This window comes from Lacerta agilis, chromosome 15 (assembly GCF_009819535.1).
Source record: "Lacerta agilis isolate rLacAgi1 chromosome 15, rLacAgi1.pri, whole genome shotgun sequence".
Lineage (NCBI taxonomy): Eukaryota > Metazoa > Chordata > Lepidosauria > Squamata > Lacertidae > Lacerta > Lacerta agilis.
Genome location: NC_046326.1, coordinates 1,080,711 through 1,105,400, shown reverse-complemented (window position 1 = coordinate 1,105,400; position 24,690 = coordinate 1,080,711). Strand labels below are relative to the sequence as shown.

Sequence of the window (24,690 nt, the reverse complement as noted above, 5' to 3'; positions counted from 1 at the left end):
GTTTAGTGGAGCCCAGTTAGGGCAGAACCTGGGAATGCAAGCTCTGAAGGCAGTAGATTTTCACTTTGCACCCTGCACTATGGCAAGACTTACAACAAGCAAGGAAAGCACTGTTTAATCATTCTTTTCATGGTAGAAAAGTGACTTATGCTTAATTAAACTCAATGGTGGACAAGACACAAGATGCCCCCAGCTATTTCCCATTATCTTAAGTGAATTATTGTGGACACAATCTTTCAGAAGCATCAGCTGCCCAAGCACTTTCAAAATGAAGTGGGGTTTCAAACACGGCATGTAAGAAGCCTACGGTTTCACCATTTTCTGAAAATGTGGTTTCAAACAGAATGCACTTCAAGAGTAAGCAGATCACAACTAGTTTGCTGTGGGAGAACCTCTAGTATCATGATCACCCTTCACTCAGTTAAAGTGACATAAACCAACCCTCATCTCAAAACTTTTTCTCATGGTGAATGTACTAATAAGATTTATCTAAAAGGCTATTGGTGTGCAGAGGCTTTTTCTCATGTTTCTAAAACTAGACAGGAAAATAACCCTACAGATACATACATAGATACCAGGCTGGTGTTGCTACTCTTTAGACACACTGACCGTAGTAGGACCCAAAATCCTCAAAGTCCATTAAAATTTAAATAAATAAATATTTTGCTATGTTTGGTTTCTACACTCAGAGAAGATACTTTAAACATGATGTCTCTCCCCCCACAAAAAAATGTCAGAAAGGCTTCCTCTTCTAACAACAAAAGGTTGCCAAGACACTTCTTCCTGTTTCTCAAGGGCAAATGGATTGGAGCGCAGATGCTGCAAGCTGCCAATGGCCACACAGACTCAGGTGGCCCCTGTCTGAGTTCCAGGGAAGCCACTCCAAAGACAAAAACGGAGGGTGCCATGGCACTTTATCCAAATTCACAATAATGTGCCACTCAGTGGGGCAGGGGGCAAGGTGGGTTGTTGTTTTAAGGAAAGGAAAGTTTATTCCTTCGAATCTTCCTCAGGATTCTGCTGTTCCAATCGGCGTTTGATCTTGCTCCAATACTCTGGTGCCACAGGAGCCTTGGGGTTGTGTTCAGAGCAGCATGGACGCCCATCCAAGCCAGAGGCCACAAGGGCCCCTTTTTCATGATCCTTGCAGTAAGAATGGGGGCAGAACTCACAGAACGAAGAGGCAGGGCTGCTGCAGATGTCACACTGGTGCCACGGACATTCCCATTTTCCTGAAAGGGGGAGGGGGGAGATATATATTAGTGCAGGCACTGGGAAGCAAATATCCTGTTACCAGATTGCCAAGCCACATTTTATCTCTGGCACTTCTGCTCTCCTCTTGTACACTCCAGGTTCTTTAATCACCTTCTCTGCAGCATGCACCACAGTTTGATGTCCTATCCAGCAAACACTGGTTTGAAGCTGCCTAAGAATCCTGGGTGAGATTTAAAGCATAAACCAATGTTTGAAATGGCAAACTACTGCTTGCTCTAAACAAGGGGATTCTGTGATATGAATCTGAGTGGCAAAGTTTGAGGAAACAATTTAACTCAGTTCTATTCTCAATATAAAAAAGAAAACAAGACTTTAATAAACCACATGCTAATGTAGTTTATTAGTCCCACTCACAGGTGGTGCTGTGGTCTAAACCACTGAGCCTCTTGGGCCTGCCGATTGGAAGGTCGGCGGTTCGAATCCATGCAATGGGGTGAGCTATTGTTGCTCTGTCCCAGTTCCTGCCAACCTAGCAGTTCAAAAGCACACCAGCGTGAGTAGATAAATAGGTACCACTGTGGCAGGAAGGTAAACGGCATTTCCGTGCGCTCTGGCTTCTGTCCCAGTGTCCCATTGTGCCAGAAGCAGTTTAGTCATGCTGGCCACACAACCCAGAAAAACTGTCTGCAGACAAATGCCGGCTTCCTGGCTTGAAAGTGGAGATGAACCCCTCACCCCATGGTCTATTTTGACGCGACTTAACCATCCAGGGGTCCTTTACCTTCACCTTTACTTGGTCCCATTCTTATCATATATGCCAGGGATGGAGAACTTGTACCCCCTCCCCTCCCCCTGGGATGTTGTTGGAATATCAAACTGTTTCCTAGGTGTCACAAAGTTAAACAGGTGAACGCTGCCTGCTCTTAGTAATTCCACACAGACCCCAAATCATGGCTACCAAGAAAAACCCGTAAAGTCAAGTCAGGAAGCACCTACCAAAGGGTGGCTGTGTCAAGTTAAGGCAGAGGAGGTGGTATGCTTTGGGACAGTCTTTTTTGTCACACATGACCAATTCACCCCCATCTCCACACTGGAAACAGTTGTCCTCATGCATCTGCTTCTGCTCTGTTTTTATCTTCCGCTTCTTCTGCTTTAATTTTGCATTCTTTGCTTTCTCTTCATTTGCTGTTGCACATGCCGTCTAGCAGTTGGAGGAAAGAGTCACAGAGTCGCTGGATTAGACAACTTTAACTGTCAGGGGTCCTTTACATTTAACCATTAAAAAGAAGAGCCACCCCCCTCCTTCTGTTTCTCAGGCTCTGGCACTGACACCTGAAGACACCAGCAGCCAGTAACAAAAAGTAGTACATCACCCAAATAGACCCAAGCAGGCACCAGATGTTTTGTACACACTGTGAGTGTGTTTATAACAAGAAAGAACAGGGAAGGATGGTCCTGTTTTTCTCCCACAATGAGCTTTACTACATACATTGGGAAGATTTGGGCATCCCGTGTGACATGAAGCATGAAGGTTTCTATTTGCCGATTTTGTCCCAGAGGGCTTTACTCCGCTTGCACAACTAACCTTTGGCCGCACTCCTAGGAATCCACTGCAATTATCTGCTCCACAGTGGCATTCTGTCCTGCCATTCCCCAGGCAATCCAAATTATAGTTAAACGTTAATTCCATCCCTAGAAGTTCAAAAGAAGCACTTTACACACTAGCTGTTTGTGAAACAATGTCAGCATCAAGTGTATTTCAGAAAATTATGATGCGCCAGCACATGTCAAATCTTAAAAGAGGTTGGACAAGCAAAATATTTTTAAAATGTGATTGCTCCCCTTGCCCATCAAGGTCAGAGCATTTCAGCCAAGAAATTTCTTCTAAACTGACCTGGTCTTATGGCTTGCAGGATCTAGACCCCTTGCCCGCTCTATTTCTATGGCAGCACCAGAATCACCCTCTCTCCATGCCCTGCAATTGATATTGTGTGTCAATGTCGTCTCACACCTTATGGGCACAATGGAGACACATCAGTATATGGTGTGCACATGTGAATTCCACACTTATTCTTCTACACTTATCCTTAAAGCATTAAAAACAGTTCAGAATGAATTACCATGACAACTAGAGTGGGTCTGTATCACACATGTATGTCAAGGGTAAAGAGGTGCATCTGCAGCATTTGGCAAAAACTGTGCCATGAATTTGCCAGAGAGGGAATCCACAATAGCAGCCAACCAAATGTCAATGGGAAGCCAACAAGTACGACATGAACAGAAGAGCACTCTCCCCCCGCAACTGAGACTGAAGGAACACCACAACCAATACTGGAGTACAAAGCCATCATGACGAGAAGATGCTGGGCAATATATTGGGGAAATATCTGAAACCAGTATGGTGTTCAGATCGTGATACCAGTTTCAGACATTTTGAGCTGGCAATACATCACACCAGCTCAAATTGCCTGCAGACAGCAAAGGCGCAGGCAGATGGAGCCTGAGAGGGTTCTGGGAGAGCACCTTCCTGGGCTCTGCCTGCCTGTGCCTTTGAGGAATCCCCCTGCCCCTCCGGCTCACGCGAGTCAGAGCAATATGGGGATCACTCAGCTAAGGGGCAGGAGACTTCCCATCCCCAGTGGAGCAGTTTAAGGAAGTTCTTGCATCCTTCTGGCTCATGTGAGCTGGAGAGGTATCAGGGCTTGCTGAGCAGGGCTGGGCATGTCTCTCGGCTGTGTCTTCCTTCCCTAAGATGGAGAGGAAGAAGCAACCAAGACACATACAAGACATTGTGATATATTGGTATATGGTGATATTTAGATCTTGAAAACCAGATGTCGCCCAGCCCTAACGACTAGCAGCTATTGAAAGTGTTATCCTCCATGGATTTGTCAAATTTAAAGCCATCCAAGTTTGTGGTTATTACTCTATCTCATGGCAGCAAATTCTAAGAACCTCGGGTTAAGAACTTAATTCGTTCTGGAGGTCCATTCTTAACCTAAAACTGTTCTTAACCTGAGGTACCACTTTAGCTAATGGGGCCTCCCACTGCTGCTGGAGCACAATTTCTGTTCTCATCCTGAAGCAAAGTTCTTAACCCGAGGTTAGTGGAGTCTGTAACCTGAAGCATCTGTAACCCAAGGTACCACTGTAGTTTAAACATGCACTGTGCAAAGAAGTACTTTTTTGTCTGTCCTAAGTCTTCCAACATTCAGCTATATTGGAGAACTCAGGTTCTAGTATTATGGGAGAGTAAGGAAAACTTCTCTTACTCCACACCACACATAGTTTATACACCTCTCTCGTGCTGCACCTTACTCACCTTGTTTACTCAGAGTAGACCAGCTAAAACCAATGATCCTAATTTAGTCTTGTTTATTACATTCAGTGGGTCTATTCCAAATAGGACACTGTGCCTCCCTTTTTGTCTAAAGCAAAAGGCCTTGAATCATGGCAGTGACAGGCCTTCTGTCCCCTTCAGTGCTCATGTGATCCAAAGTGTGAGAATGGTCTAAACCACTGCAGACCCTTCCTGATGTGTGTAGATGCCTTAGAAGGCCTGATTCCACTGCAGAACGTGGCTGTTGTGCTGCCACTTCTCTATCTCCTACCTGAGGATCAGGACCATCACCCGATTATATTAGCACTACAGAGCAACAATTTGCAGTATTACGGATCCTCAAGAAAAAGGCTACAAGGCAGGTGAGGAATACAGAGTAACATTAAAAGGAAATGGAGCAACGCCAAAGCACTCTTACCTGCAGGAATATCACAGAGAGCGAAGAGCCCAACTCGGACATCTCCACTCACTGTCCACTTCTGAGTTTCACAGTTGGGGTTGCAGCTGTGGTTCATAAAGCGAGAGTAATTTCCCTTGGGACCAGCATCTATTATACGGTCCTTCAAAAAGACCAAAGAACAGAGACACAATCATGTCTAAGACTTAAGTTTGAATCCATCCTGTTGCAGCAAAAAGCAACACACTGTCTTGCGCCAGATATTAAATTACCGCAAGACTCTTCAAAGTTTCAACAAATCTATTTGCCAGATAATTGTTATATAAACTATCTGCAGATAACATTCACTGAGACAGGAAAGAGTTTAGGCATAAACCAATGTGGAACTGTGTTTGTAGAGAAGTAACTGGCCCAGAAATACAAAGTGCTTCTACCACATGAAAGCCCAGACCAATTCTGAATGGCAAATGCTAAGCACTGCCAGAGGGGAGATTGCGACTGCACAGGTCCCACTTGCAGGCATCCCACATGCGACCCCCGTAAGAACAGAATGCATGCTGCACATGGTGGGTCTGTTGCCTGATTCTGCAGGGTATGTCTCCCAGCACCAACTTTACCTCAGTTTGAGATAGATGTGTGAACTCCATATATTCCGAAGGTTCGTGGCTCATGTCAAGATGAACCAGCGGGTGGGGCTAGGGCAATGGGTTGGTCCTTACTATTAGGATGAACAAGCAAAAAGCGAAGAAAAATCCCTGTCGCCTCTCCCCCAAAAGCAGTTGGGACCAACGGAGCATGCACACACCAACATGCTGCTGCCAAATGCTGACCACAGCACAGAAGCACAAGGCCTCTGCTAAGTGTGAGGCTGAAGGGCAGCAAGTGGATTAGCATGAGACCTCAACAAAGAGGGGAGTGTGTGCTTGCAGGTGTGACTTCTTAGGGTGAGGGGTCCTTTGGGGGCACACATTATCCAAGGCCAATTAGGCCTGGTATTAGAGGCAGAGCGCGATGGCGGCTTCACACAGTGGATGAAACCGATGCCACTCCCAAGTCCCTTTGTTGACATCGCTGCTTCCAACATTGGGCTGCTGGTAGCAGAGGGACTCAGGAGCAGTGGTGGCTTCACCCAAGGTATACTTCCGGGTGAAGCCGCCATCGCGCTCTGCCCCTCATACTGCAGAGGGGAGGAGCAAACTGTATCTCCAGAGCGATACAACTCGTTTCTCCCTTGACTTCTTTAAGCTGCTCCACAAAGGCTTGGGCAGCAATGTGTTCCTCAGCGGAGAAGTTTGAAGAAGCCCCCATCCCGTCTCCAGCTCACACGAGCCAGAGGCAAGGGGCCGGCTCCATTAAAGTGCTCCTCCCCCAGCTGAGCAAGCTCCAATGCCTTGTGCACAAGCCAGAGAGACATCAGGGTTCCCTCAGCTGGGCAGTGCAAGGAAGCCCCAGTGAGGAGCCGAGGTTGAGGCAGCCTGCTCCCCCTGCACGCTGAGGATGGATTCCCTCCACCCCCAGAGCCTGGCACTGGGAACAAGCTGCGTTGTCCCTGACCCCGCAAAGTGCTGCGGGGAGAGTGGCAGCAGTCACCCCGGGCCTTGCAGGGCTGGGGCCAACACAGCTTGCTGTTTCAACATTGCGGTGTACAGCCAGATTGTGATGTTTGGCTGGTGACAAATCGTGATTTTGAAAAGCTGACATTGCTCAGCCCTAAGGACAATTCCTAGCTATAACCTTTTTTTACGGATTGCTACTCGCTGCATTTCAGATTCAACAGGCAAGTAGTTGCCCTTGTAATTCCACCTGAATGAGTGGCCTCATGGTTTATGAAGGTTTCATGGATATCTCAATCCAGTTTCTACCGTATTTTTCACTCCATAGGGCACACCGGACGATAGGGCGCACCTCATTTTTAGGCCGGGAGGGAGGGAGGGAAGAGAGAGAGAAGGAAGGAAGGAAGGAAGGAAGGAAGGAAGGAAGGAAGGAAGGAAGGTGTGAGAGAGAGTGAAAGAAAGAGGGAGAAGGAAGGAAGGAAGGAAGGAAGGAAGGAAGGAAGGAAGGAAGGGGTGAGAGTGAAAGAGGGAGAAGGAAGGAAGGGGAGAGAGAGAGAGAGAGAAAGAAAGAAAGAGACAACGAAGGAAGGGGTGAGAGAGAGAGAGGAGAGAGGGAAGGAGGGGAGAGAGAGAGAAGGAAGGGAGGAAAAGGAGGGAGGAAGGAAGGGGAGAGAGAGAGAGAGGAGAGAGAGATGAGACGAAGAGAGAGAGAGGAGGAGGGGAGGGAGGGAAGGGAAGAGAGAGAAGGAAGGAAAGAAGGAAGGAAGGGGTGGGAGAGAGAGAGAGAAGGAAGGAGGGAGAGAGAGAGAGAGAGAGAGAGAGAGAAGAGAGAGAGAGAGAGAGAGAGAGAAAGAAAGAAAGAAAGAAAGAAAGAAAGAAAGGGGGAGGAGTGCTTTCGGGGCGCTGATCCCGTTGCCACCTCTCGCAGGGGCAACCGCGTCTCCCTTCTCCCCAGCTCGCTGTGGGGTGGGCGGAGGGAAAGCGGCCCAGATGGAGCCCTCCCTCGCCACTCACCCCAAAGCAGCGGGGCTAGGCAGGAGCTAAGTGTCTCCTGCGCAGCCTCGCTGCTCCAAAGTAAGCTACGAGGGAGGGAAACAGAGCCCTCCCTCGCAGTTTGCCCCAAAGCAGCAGGGCTGGGCAGCAGCTAAAAGGCTGCTGCCCAGCCCCACTGCTCTGCCGCTGGCAAAGGGGGGCAGAGAAGCCCGATTTTGGGCTGCTCCCCCTCCCCCGTCACTCTGCCGCTGGCGGAGGGGGCGGAGAAGCCCGATTTCAGGCTGCTTCCCCCTCCCTGCCGCTGGGAGCCATGCCTCTGGCGGCAGAGGCATCCCTCCGCTCAAAGGATCCCGCTGCCGTGCAGTGCCTTCGCTCCATATGACACATAGACATTTTCCCTTCGTTTTTAGGAGGGGAAAAGTGCGTCTTAGGGAGTGAAAAATACGGTAATTGCCTGATTCCCACATACCCAAAGGTTACTATCACCACACTCCCTGCAGGGATATGGTGGAGCAGCCAGCCAGGCTGAGTGGGCTTATTTCAAGCCCTTTGCAATGTAACTCATTGTGATAGCCCATGCAGCAGATGTCACTTACTGGGATTTCAGTGGCATTTAAAGTGTAACCCATTTAAAACTGAGATGGCATTACATGAACCAGTCCCATATAGAGAGAATGTCTTCTTTTTACCTTTGTAACAGTTAACATATAAAAATTGGTCACACTGTTCTCATGTGCTCGTTTGATTCGCAATCTGCATTCTTCCTCATCAATTAGCTCACCAACATACTCGTTGACAAATTCACCCTGAAATGAATCAAAAGAAATGCATGCTGGCAATTACTGCAAGGAATAAACACCAAAAATAAATCCCTTGTTAGGAGACAAGCAGTGTGGTACAGCAGAAAAAGAGATTGAAACTTGAATCATGCACCACTAAAATGAGCTGGGTCGCCTTTCGTAAGATAATCTAAATACAGTCGTTTGCAAAAAGGTTACAGTGCCATCACAAAATAACACTGAAGAGGTTAATTCAATAAAAACCACTAAGCATTTTGGAAAGCATATACACATCTGTGAATTAGCAAGCAATGGGACCACAGAAAACTTTGCAGCGGCTTAAGGGCCATATACTTGTATTAAAGACGGAAGTAGAACTACATTTCCTTCTAACATAATTTTTTATGATCCCTCCCAATTCTGTCATTAAGAAGTGGCTTCAGGCCTTTTAAAACCCAAAGAAATATGCTTCTACTAAGCATGCTTATTTAATTAATTTAAAACATTTCTCCCTTTATCAAAAGATTAACAGGAAGTGTACAAAGTGTGAAGAAAAATGAATTCACAGACAAGATATAAATGCAATTTAAAACCAGTAAATAAACAAAATTAAGCACAATGAGACAAATAAAATGTTACAATCCAAACCACTAAAGAACAAATGAGAACAAAAATCCAACTACAACCTAAAAATTCCTGGGCAAATAGGAAAGCCTTCAAGAAGCTGGCAGTATCAGCTCCAATAACAACTCCTTGGGGAAGAAATCCCAAACTTGGGGTGTGACAGCAGAAAGGGCCCTCTTCCAGTGACCGAAGCTCCCGTTGTCCTAGGCGCATTTTGTGACAAGGTATTACATTAGTGCAAGCAGTTTCTGACCTCTGGGTGCAGTACAGCGCCTAAGATTTGAGATTAAAACTGCAGAGTGGAAGGAGAAGGGGACCCTTTTCTGCCTCCCCACTTCCAGCCACTCTCTGAAGACTGGAAAAGAGGCCCTCTTAAGAATATTAGGTGGCAGGCAGGGGAAGCATGGCTTTGTTTTTTGCAGTCTTCAGATGGGGACTAGACCATGTGAAAATGAATATAAGATTTTTGCTGCAGTTCATTCATTTTCAGCTTTGTATTGTTATAAAAAAGTGCACCTAGACATTCCATTGTTGTGCCCATAACCTCGGTTAAAGATGCCATTTAGCTCCTAGCTTTCATATTTCAGTTTCTAACACTGCCCTCTACCTTGTAGAAGCCTAATGCAGGGTGCCTGAAACAGGGCCTCTATACATCTTAAGACATTCGAAACTTTATCTGGGGCAGTTTCAGCTGTGCCTGTAGCAGGTAAACCATTCAACTGTTTTTAATATATGCAGCTGCTTCATTATGTTTTATTGTATTGCTAGAACACTTCAAGGTGTTTCACAGAAAGCAAATCATAAATTAAATAAATACTATTATTAATAGTAATGATGAGAATTCAATAAAAGTTGCCTTTTATTTTATAAGAGCCTGCTTTTGGCACGTTTACTGGAAAAATGTAGATAGCTTTTAAAACAGGGTGGGACTCTTGTGCACCCCCCTTCCTTCCTTCCTTCATCATGTTGCTGATCTGTGGCTCTCCTCATCTTTAGCCCCTGGCCATACTGGCTGCAGCTGATGGAGATAGCTCAGCAAAGTCAGTTTAGCCACTGTCACTGGGCAACGGGCTCTAGGAAGACTGCTGAAGCCTAAATATTTTATTCATCACATGTGTATGATGAATAAATTATTTGTGACCATGGGTGAGTCAAAAATATTTCCAGTATTGTTTACTGGAGATATTTTAACCTCACTCTTTATCCAAATAAGTTGCCAGGGTGGTAAATACGAAAAATCAAAATTAAATCAATAAAGCGCCCCCATAAAACAGAGGAACCCAGTGTGGGTGTACTCCAGTCTGCCAACATCTCTGAGGCACCACATTGGCTAACACTGTCCTAAAACAAGATTATGTGAGAACTTTTTGTATTCTTTTATGCTTAATCTGAAATTTCATTTCTGCAGATTACAGGTGACATAGGAAGAATGGCAATGTTGTCTGCCAACTGTTGCTTTTGTCATAATAATAAAACTTATTATTAACAGTAGGGATCCCCGAATATTTGAGTTGTACATTTAAAACCAATCTGACCAACAAGAATTAGTTTTCACCTACTCGATCTCAAAGTTTATTTGTATGGGCTACAATGCAACAGTTCAAAAGCATTCATCCTATATGTTACCTTCTTAATGCTCCGTTTTGTCCTCAGACCCCAGCCGCGCCGGTCCGTTTTTATAATTTCTGCTTCTGGGTAGAGTCTTTTGGTGAAGCACTGGTTCTGGCAGCGCTCTCCTGCAGGGCAAACCTGGGGGTGGCATTCATACTGCAGCATTCGATTCAGACACTCTGACTCCAGGCCACAAGGGTTTTCGTCAGTTGGCTTACAGTTACATCGAGGGATTTCTGACAAGTCTGCAACTTGGATCTGAACTTTCCCTACCACTTTGTTGGACTGTGAAACAGAAAAAAAAAAGAGATAAAATTTGTAATTCTAACACGTGCACGCAAACACACACAAAGGTTTGGTTCATATATGCATGTACATCACTTGCACTCTCAGAATTTGGTAAACCTGCAGCCGATTCACCCCCCCCCCCCAAAAAAGTACCAAGGTTGAAATTGCATTTGTGGTTTTCGTATGGCTACTTTTGGGGAAAGACCACAGCACAGTGGCAGAGTGCATGCTTTGTATTCACAGTGAGGGGGAAAGTATTTGATCCCCTGCTAAATTTGCCCATTTGCCCTCTGAGGAAGAAATGACCAGTCCATAATTTTAATGGTAGGTTTATTGTAGCTGTGGGATCTCTTTTGCAAGCCTACAGGAAACATGCCCCCAGAGAGGCTGGTTAGCTGATGTCATCATAACACTGGGTGATTGACAGTGGGTAGCCCTGCCCACATGTCAAGTCTGGTCCATGAGGAGTAGGGCAGATGCAGACCTGGCTGACTGGGAGAAAACGTTTTCTCGCTGTGGATGTAAAGTGCTCATGTGCTCAACACATCCAACACATATAAGAGCAAGAAAAGGGGCTCACCTTAATATGTTTATATGGAGGTGGTTTTCTTGAGTTCCTTTCAATTTCAAGTGCTTCTTTGCTTTCTCTTTGTGCTTTCAGTTCCTGGAAGCGTTTTGCTGCTTCTTCAAGTGCTGTGTGAAGGAGCCCAAAATGGAGGAAGGAGTTAGTATTAGCAGCTGGTACAGAGGGAACACTCCACAAATAGCTACGCTCTGGAAATCCAGAACAAAATGGTTTTAAACCATCAGATAATATTTAGAACTGTTACTCCAACTTACAAATTTTAAAATCTATTATTTCATTTAATTGATTAACTGTATAAAGGGGCGTAGGGAAGCATACTCTTGTTGTTTATACCCCATGCACATTATTTCAAGATGGCACAAAGAACCAGCCCCCCACCATGTATTTAAGGGAAAGAAACTGCTGAACAATAATCAGGAACATCTTTTTAATCAAAGATTTTTTAACCAATTTTTTAAATCAATTGATAGACTAATCAATTAAATGTTGCAGCACTAATATTAATGTTTTATCATTTTACCAAACATGCACAGGTATTGCTACCTTCTAGACAGAAAACAATTCCAGAACTGTTGTCGCATATACCGTATGTTTCGCTCCATAAGACGCACTTTTTTCCTCCTAAAAAGTAAAGGGAAATATCTGTGCGTCTTATGGAGCAAATGGTGGTTCCAAAGAGGATCATGCTTTTTATTTTCCAAAGAGAAAAGGGTGTGTGGAAAGGACCCCGCTCAGCAGCTGATCAGCAAGAGATCGGGAGAGAGATAAGAGTCCCGGCTCCCTTTCAGCCACGCCCTCTTGCCCAGGCCTCCATTGTTGAATGTGCTGCAGAGGGAGGTTGTTTGTTTCCCCAGCGACATGTGACTGGCTGATTAGATTATCTGTCTGGAAACTAGAAAAGGCTCCCTTTCCTTAAGATTTTTCAGAAATGTGAGTTGAACCCCATAAAAATGGGGCTTTTCCTCTTTGCTTTTCCCCCTTTGCAAAAGGAGCTTTGCTTTTCCCCCTTTGCAAAAAAAGCTGCAAAACTTTTAGCTGATCCTCAAAAAAACCAGGGCTTTTCCCTTTGCAAAAAAGCTGCAAAACTTTGAGCTGATCCTCAAAAAAGCAGGGCTTTTAGAGGAGGAAAACCAAATATATATATATATATATATATATATATATATATATATATATATATATATATATATATATATATATATATATATATATATATATATATATCTTGTTTCCTCCTCTAAAAACAAGGTGCGCCCTATGGAGCGAAAAATACGGTAGTTATAAACATTTAAACCAGTTCTCAGTAGAGTTCAGCTGGAGTTTCACACAGGACACAAAACATAACAACCACAATTTCCATGTGATTAAGTAATGATGGAAACACAAAAATGTGGAACATTTTGTCATTAAACCACTAAAAACTGTCTTTTGAGTTTACCTTTCTTGAAGGTCTTGTTAATATTAGTTTGCCCCTCAGCAAAGCTTTTGTCTCCTTCAACATAAGGGAATACTCTGCCCTGATGTACCCAATAGTAGTCATGTGAACCAAAGAAAAATACTGGAAAGTCCCCGATATCATGTTTGAGGCCCTGAATGTTGAGAGGAACAGACCTGGGATTGCAGATCTCAGCTGGCCACCACCTAAAAATAATGGGGAGAGAAAAGGGAGAGGGTTTAAAGAAAGAAATTCATTAAATAAAAGGCATACTGTCTGTCTTACAGCTCTCAAACCATCTCTCTGCTAGTAAATTATGTTCTGCAGGATTATTCCTAGTGTAGGTCACAATCTTAGAAAATTCCTTATACAAGTGAACTCCTTATCGCTTAAGAGCTAACCACCCAGCAGTCCAGCTGCACAAGGTCCATTCATTTCAATGAGTTTGTGCAAAAGTGGTATATCCTAGAAGAGAATATGAGCTCTGTAAGCAGAAAACAGGCAACAATAATTCAATTTTGAAAATGTCAACCAACAGTACTAGTCCACAAGACATTGTACTAACCAATTCACATAACTAGGTCAGAAAAATATGACAACCAGTCAAAAGATAGAGAAAGAACATTACTGAATACTATTAAAAGCTGCAAAAAGTTTTATTAACCCACAAACATATTCAATATCTTAGCACATTTCAAGCCATGCAATTCCTTAGAAGAATATTATTTTTAAATGATTATCTGGAGAACTGGAACTTGGTGACATCAAGATATTAATGACACATCTTTCTTGCTCTATTTCCATCTCAGGTTTGGGAAGACTCTGGAGATCCTGAACTGTAGCCCGAGATCAATAACGGACTAGATATTTATTTGTACAAGTATTTATACACCACCAGCTCACATAAAATACTAAGGCAGTGCACAACATAAGGTACCATAAAACAACACAAACCTTTCTTCAAAAGGTTTGCAATTTTGGGGTCCTCTTCAATACATCTTCCCTCCTGGATTGTGGCCAAGAGTGCCACTGCACAGCTGAGGCCAAGGAGTCACAACTGCTTTATTTATATCCCAACTGAATAATTATAACAGACTCTAAGTGAAGCTGCTCCAAAGAATGTTCAGAAGCTTCAGGTAGTACAAAGAGCAGCAGCAGAGCTGCTGACTAGAACCAGCTTCATGGAATATGTGAGGTCTCTAAATCACCTTCACTGGCTACTGGTTCATTTTGCAGCACAATTCAAAGTCCTAAATGGTTTGGAACCAGGCTGCATCAAGGGCCATCTCCTCTCATACAATTCTGCCTCTCCTTTAAGGTCAGCTGGAGACAAAGTTGTCCATCCTGCCACTGTATGGAGGGTGGCTGGTAGAACCTTAAGGAACTTGACCTGAGTTCAGACTGCCAGGCATCATGAAGCTCCTTAAATTCTCTTGGGCCAGGTCTTGTTCTCTGAACATAACCTATCTTTCACCCTTACTGTGAAAATAAAAAGAGGGAATGCCACCTCCCCCAGCTGCACTAAGCTCTGGGGAAGAGGGGAAGAATACAAATATGACGAAAAATAAAATCTGCAAAGTATTTTGTACAGGTAACTCACATCTTTTGCTAATTCCACTTATGCGATTGCAGCTTTGCACGCTTGGCCAGAAAATAATTAAATACAAAGTGCGTGGAGCAGGCAGAAAGAAGGGCCAGTGGGCAGTCCAGGCAGAGCAGCAACCCCCCTACACCCCCTTCCTTTCTTCCTCTTCCCTTCTGCAAGGATGGCTCGGAAACAGTGACTCACACAAATCCTGTCCCTCAGGCTGGACTCCTCTGCATGGGGTAACCAGAGCCCAGCAGCCCCAGGAAGGAGAACAGGGTGTGGGAAAAGCTGCTAAGAGACCCCCTACTGTAGGCAAGCTGGAGGGCTTAACAGCTTTCTCCATGCTGGGCTTTCCAGTTACAAAGAGAACAGGAAAAAACAGAAAGCAGAGCAGGGGCGGGGTAAAGATGTTCTTCTTTAAAAAAAAATAAATTGTGGGTTTGCAGGGATAGAACAGAAAGAGCAGCAGCAGTCAAGGAAGGAGATGTGGTGGCGGCGGCAGCAGCTAGAAGATGACTGAGGAACGCTGCTGAGGGAAGGAGGAGAAGAGAAGCTGCAAGGAGGCTGCATGAATACAATAATAATGTGATAACCACAAAGTATTTTGAGTTGGGCTTCACTTGCCTGTAGTTTCCCAGCTTGACCCAAACAATCTGCTTGTACCGTAGCTTCTTGCCCACTTTGCAGTCATTGCAGTTCCAGGAGCCCTCTGGCATCTCGATGTTGAGACATTCCGGGTGGAAGGACGCCGGACATGATTCACAGCACAACAGTTTCCCACCTTTAAACAAACAACATTGCTCAGTTTATAGTTAAAGGCGTCAGGCAGGATTCACCGTCTCTCTTAAGTGCAATATGCCCAGGATTACCAACTCTACAATACAAACGGCAAAACAAAAAACAAAAGGATCAAGTCAAATTTACAATGCTGGATTAAAAAAAAACATATTCTGTATGTGCAAGACTAATTAAAAAAACCTCCCAAGCGAAGTGATTTGCTAAAGCACATCAACTTTTTATGTTACACAGCCAAATCAGACCTACTTTTGAATATAAAAAACTATGTGGAAGTTTACTTTTCCCAGCCAGTCTTAATATTAAGAGATGCCAATATTTAAGATAAATGACTGGTTGAAATGTTTTAAACCAGCATTGCCATGACTGAATCCCTTAGCAATCAGTTAGTGCATAAAAGTCAGCCTATAGGTTGATCAATTTTTTTCTGCTTCAAAAATGATGCAAGAGAAAAATAAATTCCATTATCTTTAAATTGCAAATCTTTGCTGACTCTCCAAAACAAAGGTTTCCTGCACTACATGGCTTGTGCAGATGTAGCAATTCCCTTCTCTAAAGTGCACAGCAGGCTAAACTCACTTGTGCATCCCTCCCTCCAAACACTTTCTCTACTTTTCTGTTTTTGGAGCAAACCACACAGCAGCCTGACATCTGCACCAGGGTTGGCTCTTACTATGGGAAACTTGTGTGATCAGGAACATCACATCTGCACGAGCTACCTGTCTTTTGGAGTAGTTAAATATTATTACTAATGGATGGGGATATTTGCAAGTGGGGACTTGATTTTCATTCAAATATGTTGTTGATAGCAAAACAACCACTCCTGCAAAGCTGGGGGGGCACTCAAAATTTAGGACACAGCATTAAGCTGCTTTTGTGGGACTTTATAGTATCTGGAGAAATTTGGATTAACGTTTTCCAAAAGGCTGTCAGAAAATCTTGTCCACCTATAGACTTTCAAAGCTGTGATTGCACTGATTGTTATAGAGCTCAAAAAAAGAGTTTGTTAAAACAACAATAAAATAATTACTATATTTCCTCTGCTGTGGATGCAATAAAGACTAAAATGTTTGATTTCCCTTTCATTTCAAAATCCCACAATTAATTCTAAAAGTGAAAACACCATTTCAGAGGAAATACAGCCCCAATCATTGAAAAAAATACCCAAACAAGGTAAAATGTCAAAAAGATGTGAAAACCAAAGCAAACAACCAACAAAACACACACACACACACAAAATTTTCCAGTGCTAAGCAGGAAACTGGCTTTTACAATGCATTAGTAAGATTTGCTGAAGCTAAGCATAAAGAGGGCTCAAAATAATTCTGAGTGTCTCAAGTCTCTCAGTGATGGAGACTAGCCTAAGAACAGCAACAAGGTGAGTGAGCTATTAGCAAGGGGAACCAGGTCAACACTCTTTTGGAGAGCTCAAGCACTCACAAACAATAGAAGCTGTTTTCCAAACTTCACAGACAAAAGCCCTAGTTTGGACAAGGCTCCAACTGTGTACAGCTCACATGCAGTTGAGGAGGCAGGCCCAACCAAAGTCCTCATAGTGAACATTATGGGTTCTTATCCAAATAGCATCTACTTGGAATAGACCCACTGAAATTAACAGACCTCAGCTAGCCATGTTTATTAATTTCAGTGGATCTACTTAGAGTATGTCTCATGTTGAATGCAACCTCATGTTTTCCTAAGAGCTATATGTGCCAAGTGGAAGTGAAGGCAGGGAACATGGAAGATGGCTGGGTAAGCTCCTGTGGATAGATAGGGTCTATACATGCATGGAACCTCTCCAAATTCCTTCAAAACTAGTGTCCTACTCTTGTTCTCATTTGAACTGAAGGACTGTTGCAGAGTTGTCACCTGGCTGGTCTTCTGTCTTGTCTAAGTCTTAAAAAACCCCAGCAATTTTGAACCTTCTGAGATTTAAAGAAAGATTACAACTGTGCAAGAGTCATTTCTACATGTGAAGCCCTTAAGAGAATTATTCAGTAGCATCAGGTGACCACATTTTTAAAGCCACCCTTCCTGTTCCCAACTGTCTCTTGCTGGAAGGACTAAACTTGCTCCCTTCAAAAGCAGTTTCTTTGGAACCCCCATGAGAAGTATGGTTCCAGGGAGAGGTAGAGAAACAAATCAGCTGTGTGTAATATGTCCATTCTGCTATACCACATTAATGAAAATGGATGAGGGGATAAGAACGTAAGAACAGCTTTGCTGGATCAGGCCAAAGGTGTGGGTATTATTTATTTCAGGCAGTCCAGCATTCTGTTCTCATGTGGCTAGTGAGGTATCTATGAGAATCCCACAAGCAGGACATGAGCACAACAGTCCTCTCCTACTCAGCTGTTGAGAGGGCACACTGCCTGAGATGCTGGAGGCAATAAATAGTTATTGATAGCCTTATCCTCCTTAAGTGGCTACAAGTGGTCAGAAGGAATCTCCTGGGAATTAAACCAGCAAAAGCTATCCAGCTGCCTAAGGAAATATCAACAAGCAATTAAAAGGCCGCCTTCTTCCTCATGGAGAATGAATAAGTGGAGCAAAGGCTTCTCAACAGAAAAAAGGCAGTTGAGAAATGTGAAAGCCATCCAGGCAGGAATGGCAAGGATTGGTTCAAATACATGGCAGCCCCATACGATCAATGGCTCGAAAAGGGGTCTTAGGGATCTTACAAATCACGGCACCAAAAATCTGCTCCTGGAGTCACTGGCCAACATACTTGCAACCTCTAGGCAATCCCATTCCGGCTGTGAAACAGGTCTGAACGAGGCTCAAATGGGCATTTATCTCATTTAGTGTGGTTAACATGCAACACAAAGACACAACAGATTCTGTCTCACGGCTTTCAGGAAAGTCTATTAGATTTGGTTGGTAAAGTGCAGCTCAGCAACAGAGCGGAATTTAGCAATTATTTTAAGCCCCTTTGTAATATTTTTGCCAACATGAATGCACACTCACAATAAGCAATGAGTGAAGTTTATCAAGCGCAACAAGAAGGTGCTGGATGAGCACAGAGAGCTTGATTTGTTTTTAAAAGCAAACAAAAAGAAAGGAAAAGCAGGAAAGTGAAAGAAAATTAAAAAGAGAAAGAAGCTATTTTGGTTACCTTTCTCACATTTCTTTTTGGAAGCTGACGAAGAAGGAGGAATCATAGGTAATTTCATCAACTCAGCACGATTTGATTCATTCAGTAGGTAGTGGGACTTATTGGCATATGAACTGAACAGGGGGTCTGAATGATCCTGCACTATCAGCCCTATACGAAACAAACAGAAAGAAATGAGTTGCAATGAAGCTACCCATGATTCCATAAGGAGAAAAATAAAATAAAACCAAATTAAACACCTAATATGCATATTTTACTTATTTTTTAAGTATGGAAAGAAAAGTGATGTGATGAGAAAAAAGAAAAAGTGAGAGAGAAAAAGGTTCTATGTCTACGGAGAGGTTGTTATGTTGAATAAGATAGCATCTATGTGCCTAAGTATATAGGATTAAAGATAAGATATAGGTCCAAAACTGTTTTTCACCTGTGCTGTATTTTAACCTGCCCACATCTGTGACTTTCCCTATAACCGATCTACCCTCAAAAAGGAAAGGCAGCTAACTGGGAAATATGCTGCCAATCCCATCAACAGGGGCTAAGAACATAAAACCACACGTAAGCCACAGCCATGTGAAGAATCACCTAGAGAGGATTCAGAGCTTGGCTGCATCTTCTGCTGCACAATGCAGTCCTGAATCAATGCCCTTCTTAGATGTTGCTTCACGGGAGCCATTTCAGCCTGGTGAAACATCTGATTGATGTGCCACATTTATTGGAGTATTCCTTACCCCAAATCATCATTGGGAAGAATGAGTAGGGGGGTTGGATGGTTGTGGTGTAAGGGAGGCATCATGGCCAAATAAATGCAGTAAAACAGGGATCAGACATTTCACATGTCATGGTAAACCATCGTGAGTGGTTTGCCATGGAACATGCAGGCGGCTCCTGCTTCACGTCTGCCCTGGCAGGAATGGGAACAGCATTATGTCCAGACCAGGGATCTAACAAACCACCCCTATGGAGACAGGAACAAACCTCAGCTTCAGATCATGGTTTGTCTGGAGTGAAACAAAGCACATCCCCCAGATTGAAGGTAACCTTGCACAAGGATTGTGATTTGTTGTAGCCACTAGTGGAGCAGCAAAGCACAAGTCATCTGCACATACATAGCAAACCATTCATGTGAAAATGCAGCCATTACTCCCCCCCCCCAGTAAAGGTAAAGGTACCCCTGACTGTTAGGTCCAGTCACGGATGACTCTGGGGTTGCGTGCTCATCTCGCTCTATAGGCTGAGGAAGCCGGCATTTGTCCGCAGACAGCTTCCGGGTCATGTGGCCAGCATGACTACGCCGCTTCTGGCAAACCAGAGCAGCGCACGGAAACGCCATTTACCTTCCCACAGGAGCGGTACCTATTTATCTACTTGCACTTTGGAGTGCTTTTGAACTGCTAGGTGGACAGGACCCCTCCACAGTACCCCCACACAGATATATTTAAGAGAGTCTCACCAGATTGAGTTTTCTCTCCTGTAAGTTAACACTGGAGCACAGTTTCTCTTAATTTTTACCAGTCTCCAGTGACTAAGGAAAGACCCCAATACAGTATACAAAAGGGATGAAAAATAATAATATGACTTTTCCAGAAACAACCGCAGGACACAAATCATGATTTAACTAAAAGTCTCCCCAACCAAAGTATCCTAGGTTTGGCAACTCTTTAGGCAAAGGGGACAATTTCTCCTGACTTCCAGCTTCAACAGAACTTTTTCTTTCTTTACTTCTTCCTCCTTACACAAATTAAAAGTGTAAAACATACATATTGATCAGTGCACATCTATGCTGCATGGAATCTAGATGCTAGAGACCACCATCTTTCAAGAAAAAGGGCCATATACAACTAATTCAGTTAGAGCATACCCACTGAAATTAATGGACCTAAGTTACTGAGTAGGAAAAACACTGGATCCAGCCCCAAGATTCTAAGCCATCAAGGTTATAAAATTTGTGAATGTGCTAAATGCTTCATAGGAAGAACCTCAAGTCTATTCCTCTGAGGACTATGGCAAGGGAGGCAAGGCATGTTAAGTTAATCATTCCACGCATGCCAGTCCCATTTAAAAAGCTTACGTTATGAAGTGCATACTGCAGTCTCAACATTAAATGTTGGTTTCCCACACAAAAATGTACGTATGTTGAGGAGTACGCACAAACAGTTATAATGGTATCTGAAGAAGTGTGCATGCACACGAAAGCTCATACCAGGAACAAACTCAGTTGGTCTCTAAGGTGCTACTAGAAAGAATTTTCGATTTTGTTTTAGTTATAATGAGGTGTCTGAATTGTATTTGTTCTCAGGGACCCCAGTGTTTACTAGAACTGTTATCAGCCAAGTTAGGAGGCAAATCCAGAGAAAGATCGGGGGGGAAATCATGTACGTTGACAGAAACTGCACAAAGTTTTCATCCCCACCTAACACATTATAAACCATGCAGCAAAATCAACACTGTACAGTGGTACCCCGCTAGACGAATGCTTCGCTAGACGAAAAACTCGCTAGACGAAAGCATTCGTCTAGCGGGAGGCTGCCCCGCTAGACGAAAAAGTCTATGGGGCTGCCTCGCAAGACGAAAAAATTTCGTCTTTTTTTTTTTTCGTTTTTGCGGAGCGCGGCTCCCATTGCCGCTCCGCAAGACGAAAACCCCGCTAGACGAAAATTTTCGCGGGACGAATTATTTTCGTCTAGCGGGGCACCACTGTAGTTACTACCGGTAATTCATGTGTTTGGCTTCATGTCAATAAGTTACAGTTGTGCATATATGAGACCCCTTGTACCCTGTTTCTCCTAAAATAAGACATAGCCATAAAATAAGCCATAGCAGGATTTCTATGCATTTGCGAAATATAAGCCGTTCCCCGAAAATAAGCCATACCCCGAAAATAAGCCATAGTGACGTGGTACCTCCCATTAAAACAGCCTGGAGAGGCGTGGCTATGCAGCGTACTGATGTGACGCGGTTAAAATAAGACATCCCCTGAAAATAAGCCATACTGTGTTTTGTTGAGGGAAAAAAAATATAAGACGGTGTCTTATTTTAGGAGAAACACAGTAAATGCAGGCTTGAGTATCAGTTCTCTTTACCATTCGGCTCTGAGCTAGGCATACCACTGGAATAATGTCATAATACATTATTCTAAAAGCAAGAAATAGCTTCAGCTGTTTTAAGAATTCACTGAGTTTACAAAGGTTTGCACTTGCACATAACGCCAAGGCCACAATTGTAGCATAAGACACTAGCAGGCTGTTCTGTTCATCCCTTCAAGTGAGCAACGAAACAAGCCAGGACTAAGCACTTCACCACAGCTTCTTGTTACATGTGAACCCCAAAACTTTAACTAATGGCTTCAAAACAAGCCAGGATATAAAACCATGGCTTTAAATTTTGGCATGTTTTGAATTAACTATCATTTCTGTTTTCACAAGTAACATAGGAAACTATGGTTAAGTGCAGAATTCTGGGGTGCTTTGCTGCTAACAAAAAGGAGTAAAGCTAACCAGAATTTTGGGTTACAGGTGGGTAGCCGTGTTGGTCTGCCATAGTCGAAACAAAATAGAAAATTCTTTCCAGTAGCACCTTAGAGACAAACTGAGTTTGTTCTTGGAAATAATTTTCTATTTTGTTTCCAGAATTTTGGGGTGAGCATTATATGGAAATGTGGCCAACATAAACTTTTGTCTTCAAACTACAGAAGGCACACATGATAACCAACAGAACACTTTGGGAATCTTAAAATTTTAGTACAAAAGCTAAGAATTCATCCATTTTACACAGATTTGGGACAAGTCTCCATTTTATACCCTCACACGGCAAGACTACACTATACTCTCTTAAAGCTTTGCTACACTTCCAAAATTGTTGTCTCTGAAACACGTGTTCCTAACAGTGACCAATACTTCTCAAACATAAATGCAGGATATAGCTGCAATGTACTGAAAGCTATTCTTCAATACATTTAAAAAAAAATCCTAAACATGCCTACTTAGAAGTAAGCCCTCTTTACTTCAAGGTAACTGTGTCTTGGATTACAGCCTTCATTACAGAACCCTCAAGAAATACATCTCTGTGAAAACCAGATCAACAAGTTAACTTACAAGAAAGTATTTTTTCTCATTCTTATTCTTATTATTCAATGTATTAATATTCCACCTTTCTCTCATGTTGAGATTCAAGGCGGCTTCCAAGATTTAAAAATAGCATCACAAAATACAGTCATAAAAATTAACTAGTTAACCCAGTAGTTTAAATATATCAATACACATTTAGAAGTAGCAATTGAAATCCGGTGTGCCCTTACATCAGCCCAGTGACTAGCATTGTCTGCAAGGAGGGAGCCAGTCTAGCCTCTCCTGAGAGGGAATTCCACAATATGGGACCAGCCACAGAAAAATCTCTATCTCTGGTGCACCCCCAACCGTGCTTGTGAGGTTGATGGGACTGACAGAATGTCGTTAGTCAGGGAGCAGGCAGGGTATTAATGTACCATCCTGTGTGCTTTTGGATCACACAAGAGCCCATTTAGCCCGCTGTGCTAGTTGGAGCTGATGGGAGTCACATTATTATGTTCACTAAAACAAAAGGAACATTGGACACTTACCATGAAGGTTCCTTCTGGTTTGGAGTGAAGAAAACACCCAATCAGATGGGCTGCCTCTTACCACCCAGACAATTAGAGAACATGTGAGCAAACCTTTGCAGTTCAGCCTGATCCTGTAGACTCCTTCTCAGTTCTGCCCTATGGCCAAGCTTGAGGAAGAGTTTGCTGAAAAGTGTAAAGAACTGAAGCCACAGGGGACCTGATGCCTCAGGGGGTGTAACTGCTCAGGAGTATCTAATAAGTGCTATAGGTCAGCTGTAGTAGAGTGAGCCTTGGATGCCTTGTTCACCCTCAAAAGAAGATTAAGTGCCCTAAGTTCCTTTCTTAGTTTATAGTAAAGGAGCATCCGATAGTGTGATATGTGCAAAAGCTGCCCTGATCACTAGGGAGGGAAACAGAAAATGAACAGTGGCTGAAGTTCAAGCAGAGGGAGAACATGCTAGCACACTCTCTCCCCCAAAGCCAACTCAGTGGAGGCAAAAATGTTTGGTGAACATGAAGGATTTCCATGTGGCTGCCCTGCAAATCTCTATGAGAGGAGCACTGCTAGAAATAGCAGTGGTCTAACGTTTGCAAGAAAGTTCTGGTTTCTCTCCTGCAAAAAGTGGACAAATTCTTTTTTCTGGGTCTAGAACTGCTCCCTTCTGGGTGGGTAGAGATGGCTTTTCTGTTTGTTTATAATGAAGCCAAAGTTTTCTGTAAGTCCTGTCGTGCTCTGTTCCTGGATAAAAACCCAAAGAGCAGGGGGTGAAAGGATGCTACTGATATCAGTGTCTACCTGTCTGCTGGTATACAAATCTCAGGATTGGCCCAAACGGAGAGGATATGGGGATATGAAGGCATGGCCCTGTTAAATCTATGGAGTCCACTTTGTGAAGTGCCTCCCTGGTGGTCCTGAGGGACTCCATCCTGAACTTGCAATAAATCCTGACACTGTTTACATATTCCAAGTCCAATATGGACATCCAGTTCCCTCTTTTCTTTGGGTCAACAAAGATGACTGACTAAAGCAGAGAATTATTCCTCTGAGGGAACTGGCTCAATGACCCCTATATCTAACAGATTCTGGGTGATGTTATCACCTGTTTCACCTCCAACCAGAAGGCTGGCCATGGTCAAAAATAGTCTTTTGGTCTGGACTAAAATTCTGTGACTGGGTTTAACACCCAGTTGTCCAATTAGGCTTCCTAGGTGAAGAGAAACAACATCAATCTTCTTCCTACTGGAGGAAGGCTGGCAGCTCAGCAGGTCTGTCCTAGAATATGTGTCACCACATGGGCTTCGGTTTCTATAATCCCTGTGGTGAAATGAGCTTTTACTGAGGTGAAATGAGTAATAAGTATATCTAGGCTGCCCCTCCCATGTTGGGATGCATTTGTCCTTTGTTTCTACAAGGGGTTGCTTGAATACACATCACCAAAGAGACAAATCCCGTTAAAGGGCACTGATTAAAATGGGAGGTGGGTGGTGAACTCCTTCTACCGGAGTAGCAGTGATCGCCTGGTGAAAAATGGTAAAGCATTCAGGGTGGGATCTACAATGAATGCCAAGGCCTTGGCCTGCCTTGTCAATGCTCTATGGAGGATTCTATCATCCAAATCCTTGTTTTGAAGGTTTGCAAGTCAGAGAAATAAACTGATAATTAAAGAATGAAAGTAGAAGTGGCTCTTAAAGCCAGGGCTAAATCTGAATGAGATTTCTTGACTGCCACATGGGATTTTTTTCCAATAGGCTCTTAATGCAACATTCATTATCTTTAGGTAAGACAGCACCTGAC

The 24,690-nt window shown here is 43.5% G+C and overlaps 1 protein-coding gene across 2 annotated transcripts in view; it reads right to left on the bottom strand.

Moving 5' to 3' along the window:
* Window positions 1-605: 605 nt before the first annotated feature.
* The window catches only part of NSD3 (nuclear receptor binding SET domain protein 3), an 85,538-nt gene continuing 61,453 nt past the window's right edge, over window positions 606-24,690 (bottom strand). Inside the window, exons 15-24 of one of the 2 annotated variants that reach the window (XM_033172074.1) lie at window positions 18,320-18,469; window positions 15,034-15,190; window positions 12,825-13,027; window positions 11,381-11,493; window positions 10,528-10,797; window positions 8,188-8,304; window positions 4,974-5,115; window positions 2,801-2,907; window positions 2,212-2,416; window positions 606-1,232 (exon numbers count right to left, since the gene is read on the bottom strand). In XM_033172074.1, coding sequence (XP_033027965.1) covers window positions 991-1,232; window positions 2,212-2,416; window positions 2,801-2,907; window positions 4,974-5,115; window positions 8,188-8,304; window positions 10,528-10,797; window positions 11,381-11,493; window positions 12,825-13,027; window positions 15,034-15,190; window positions 18,320-18,469 — 1,706 coding nt within the window. In that variant the 3' untranslated portion in view covers window positions 606-990. The remainder of the gene's footprint in view (window positions 1,233-2,211; window positions 2,417-2,800; window positions 2,908-4,973; window positions 5,116-8,187; window positions 8,305-10,527; window positions 10,798-11,380; window positions 11,494-12,824; window positions 13,028-15,033; window positions 15,191-18,319; window positions 18,470-24,690) is intronic. The other variant, XM_033172075.1, reaches the window with a different exon arrangement.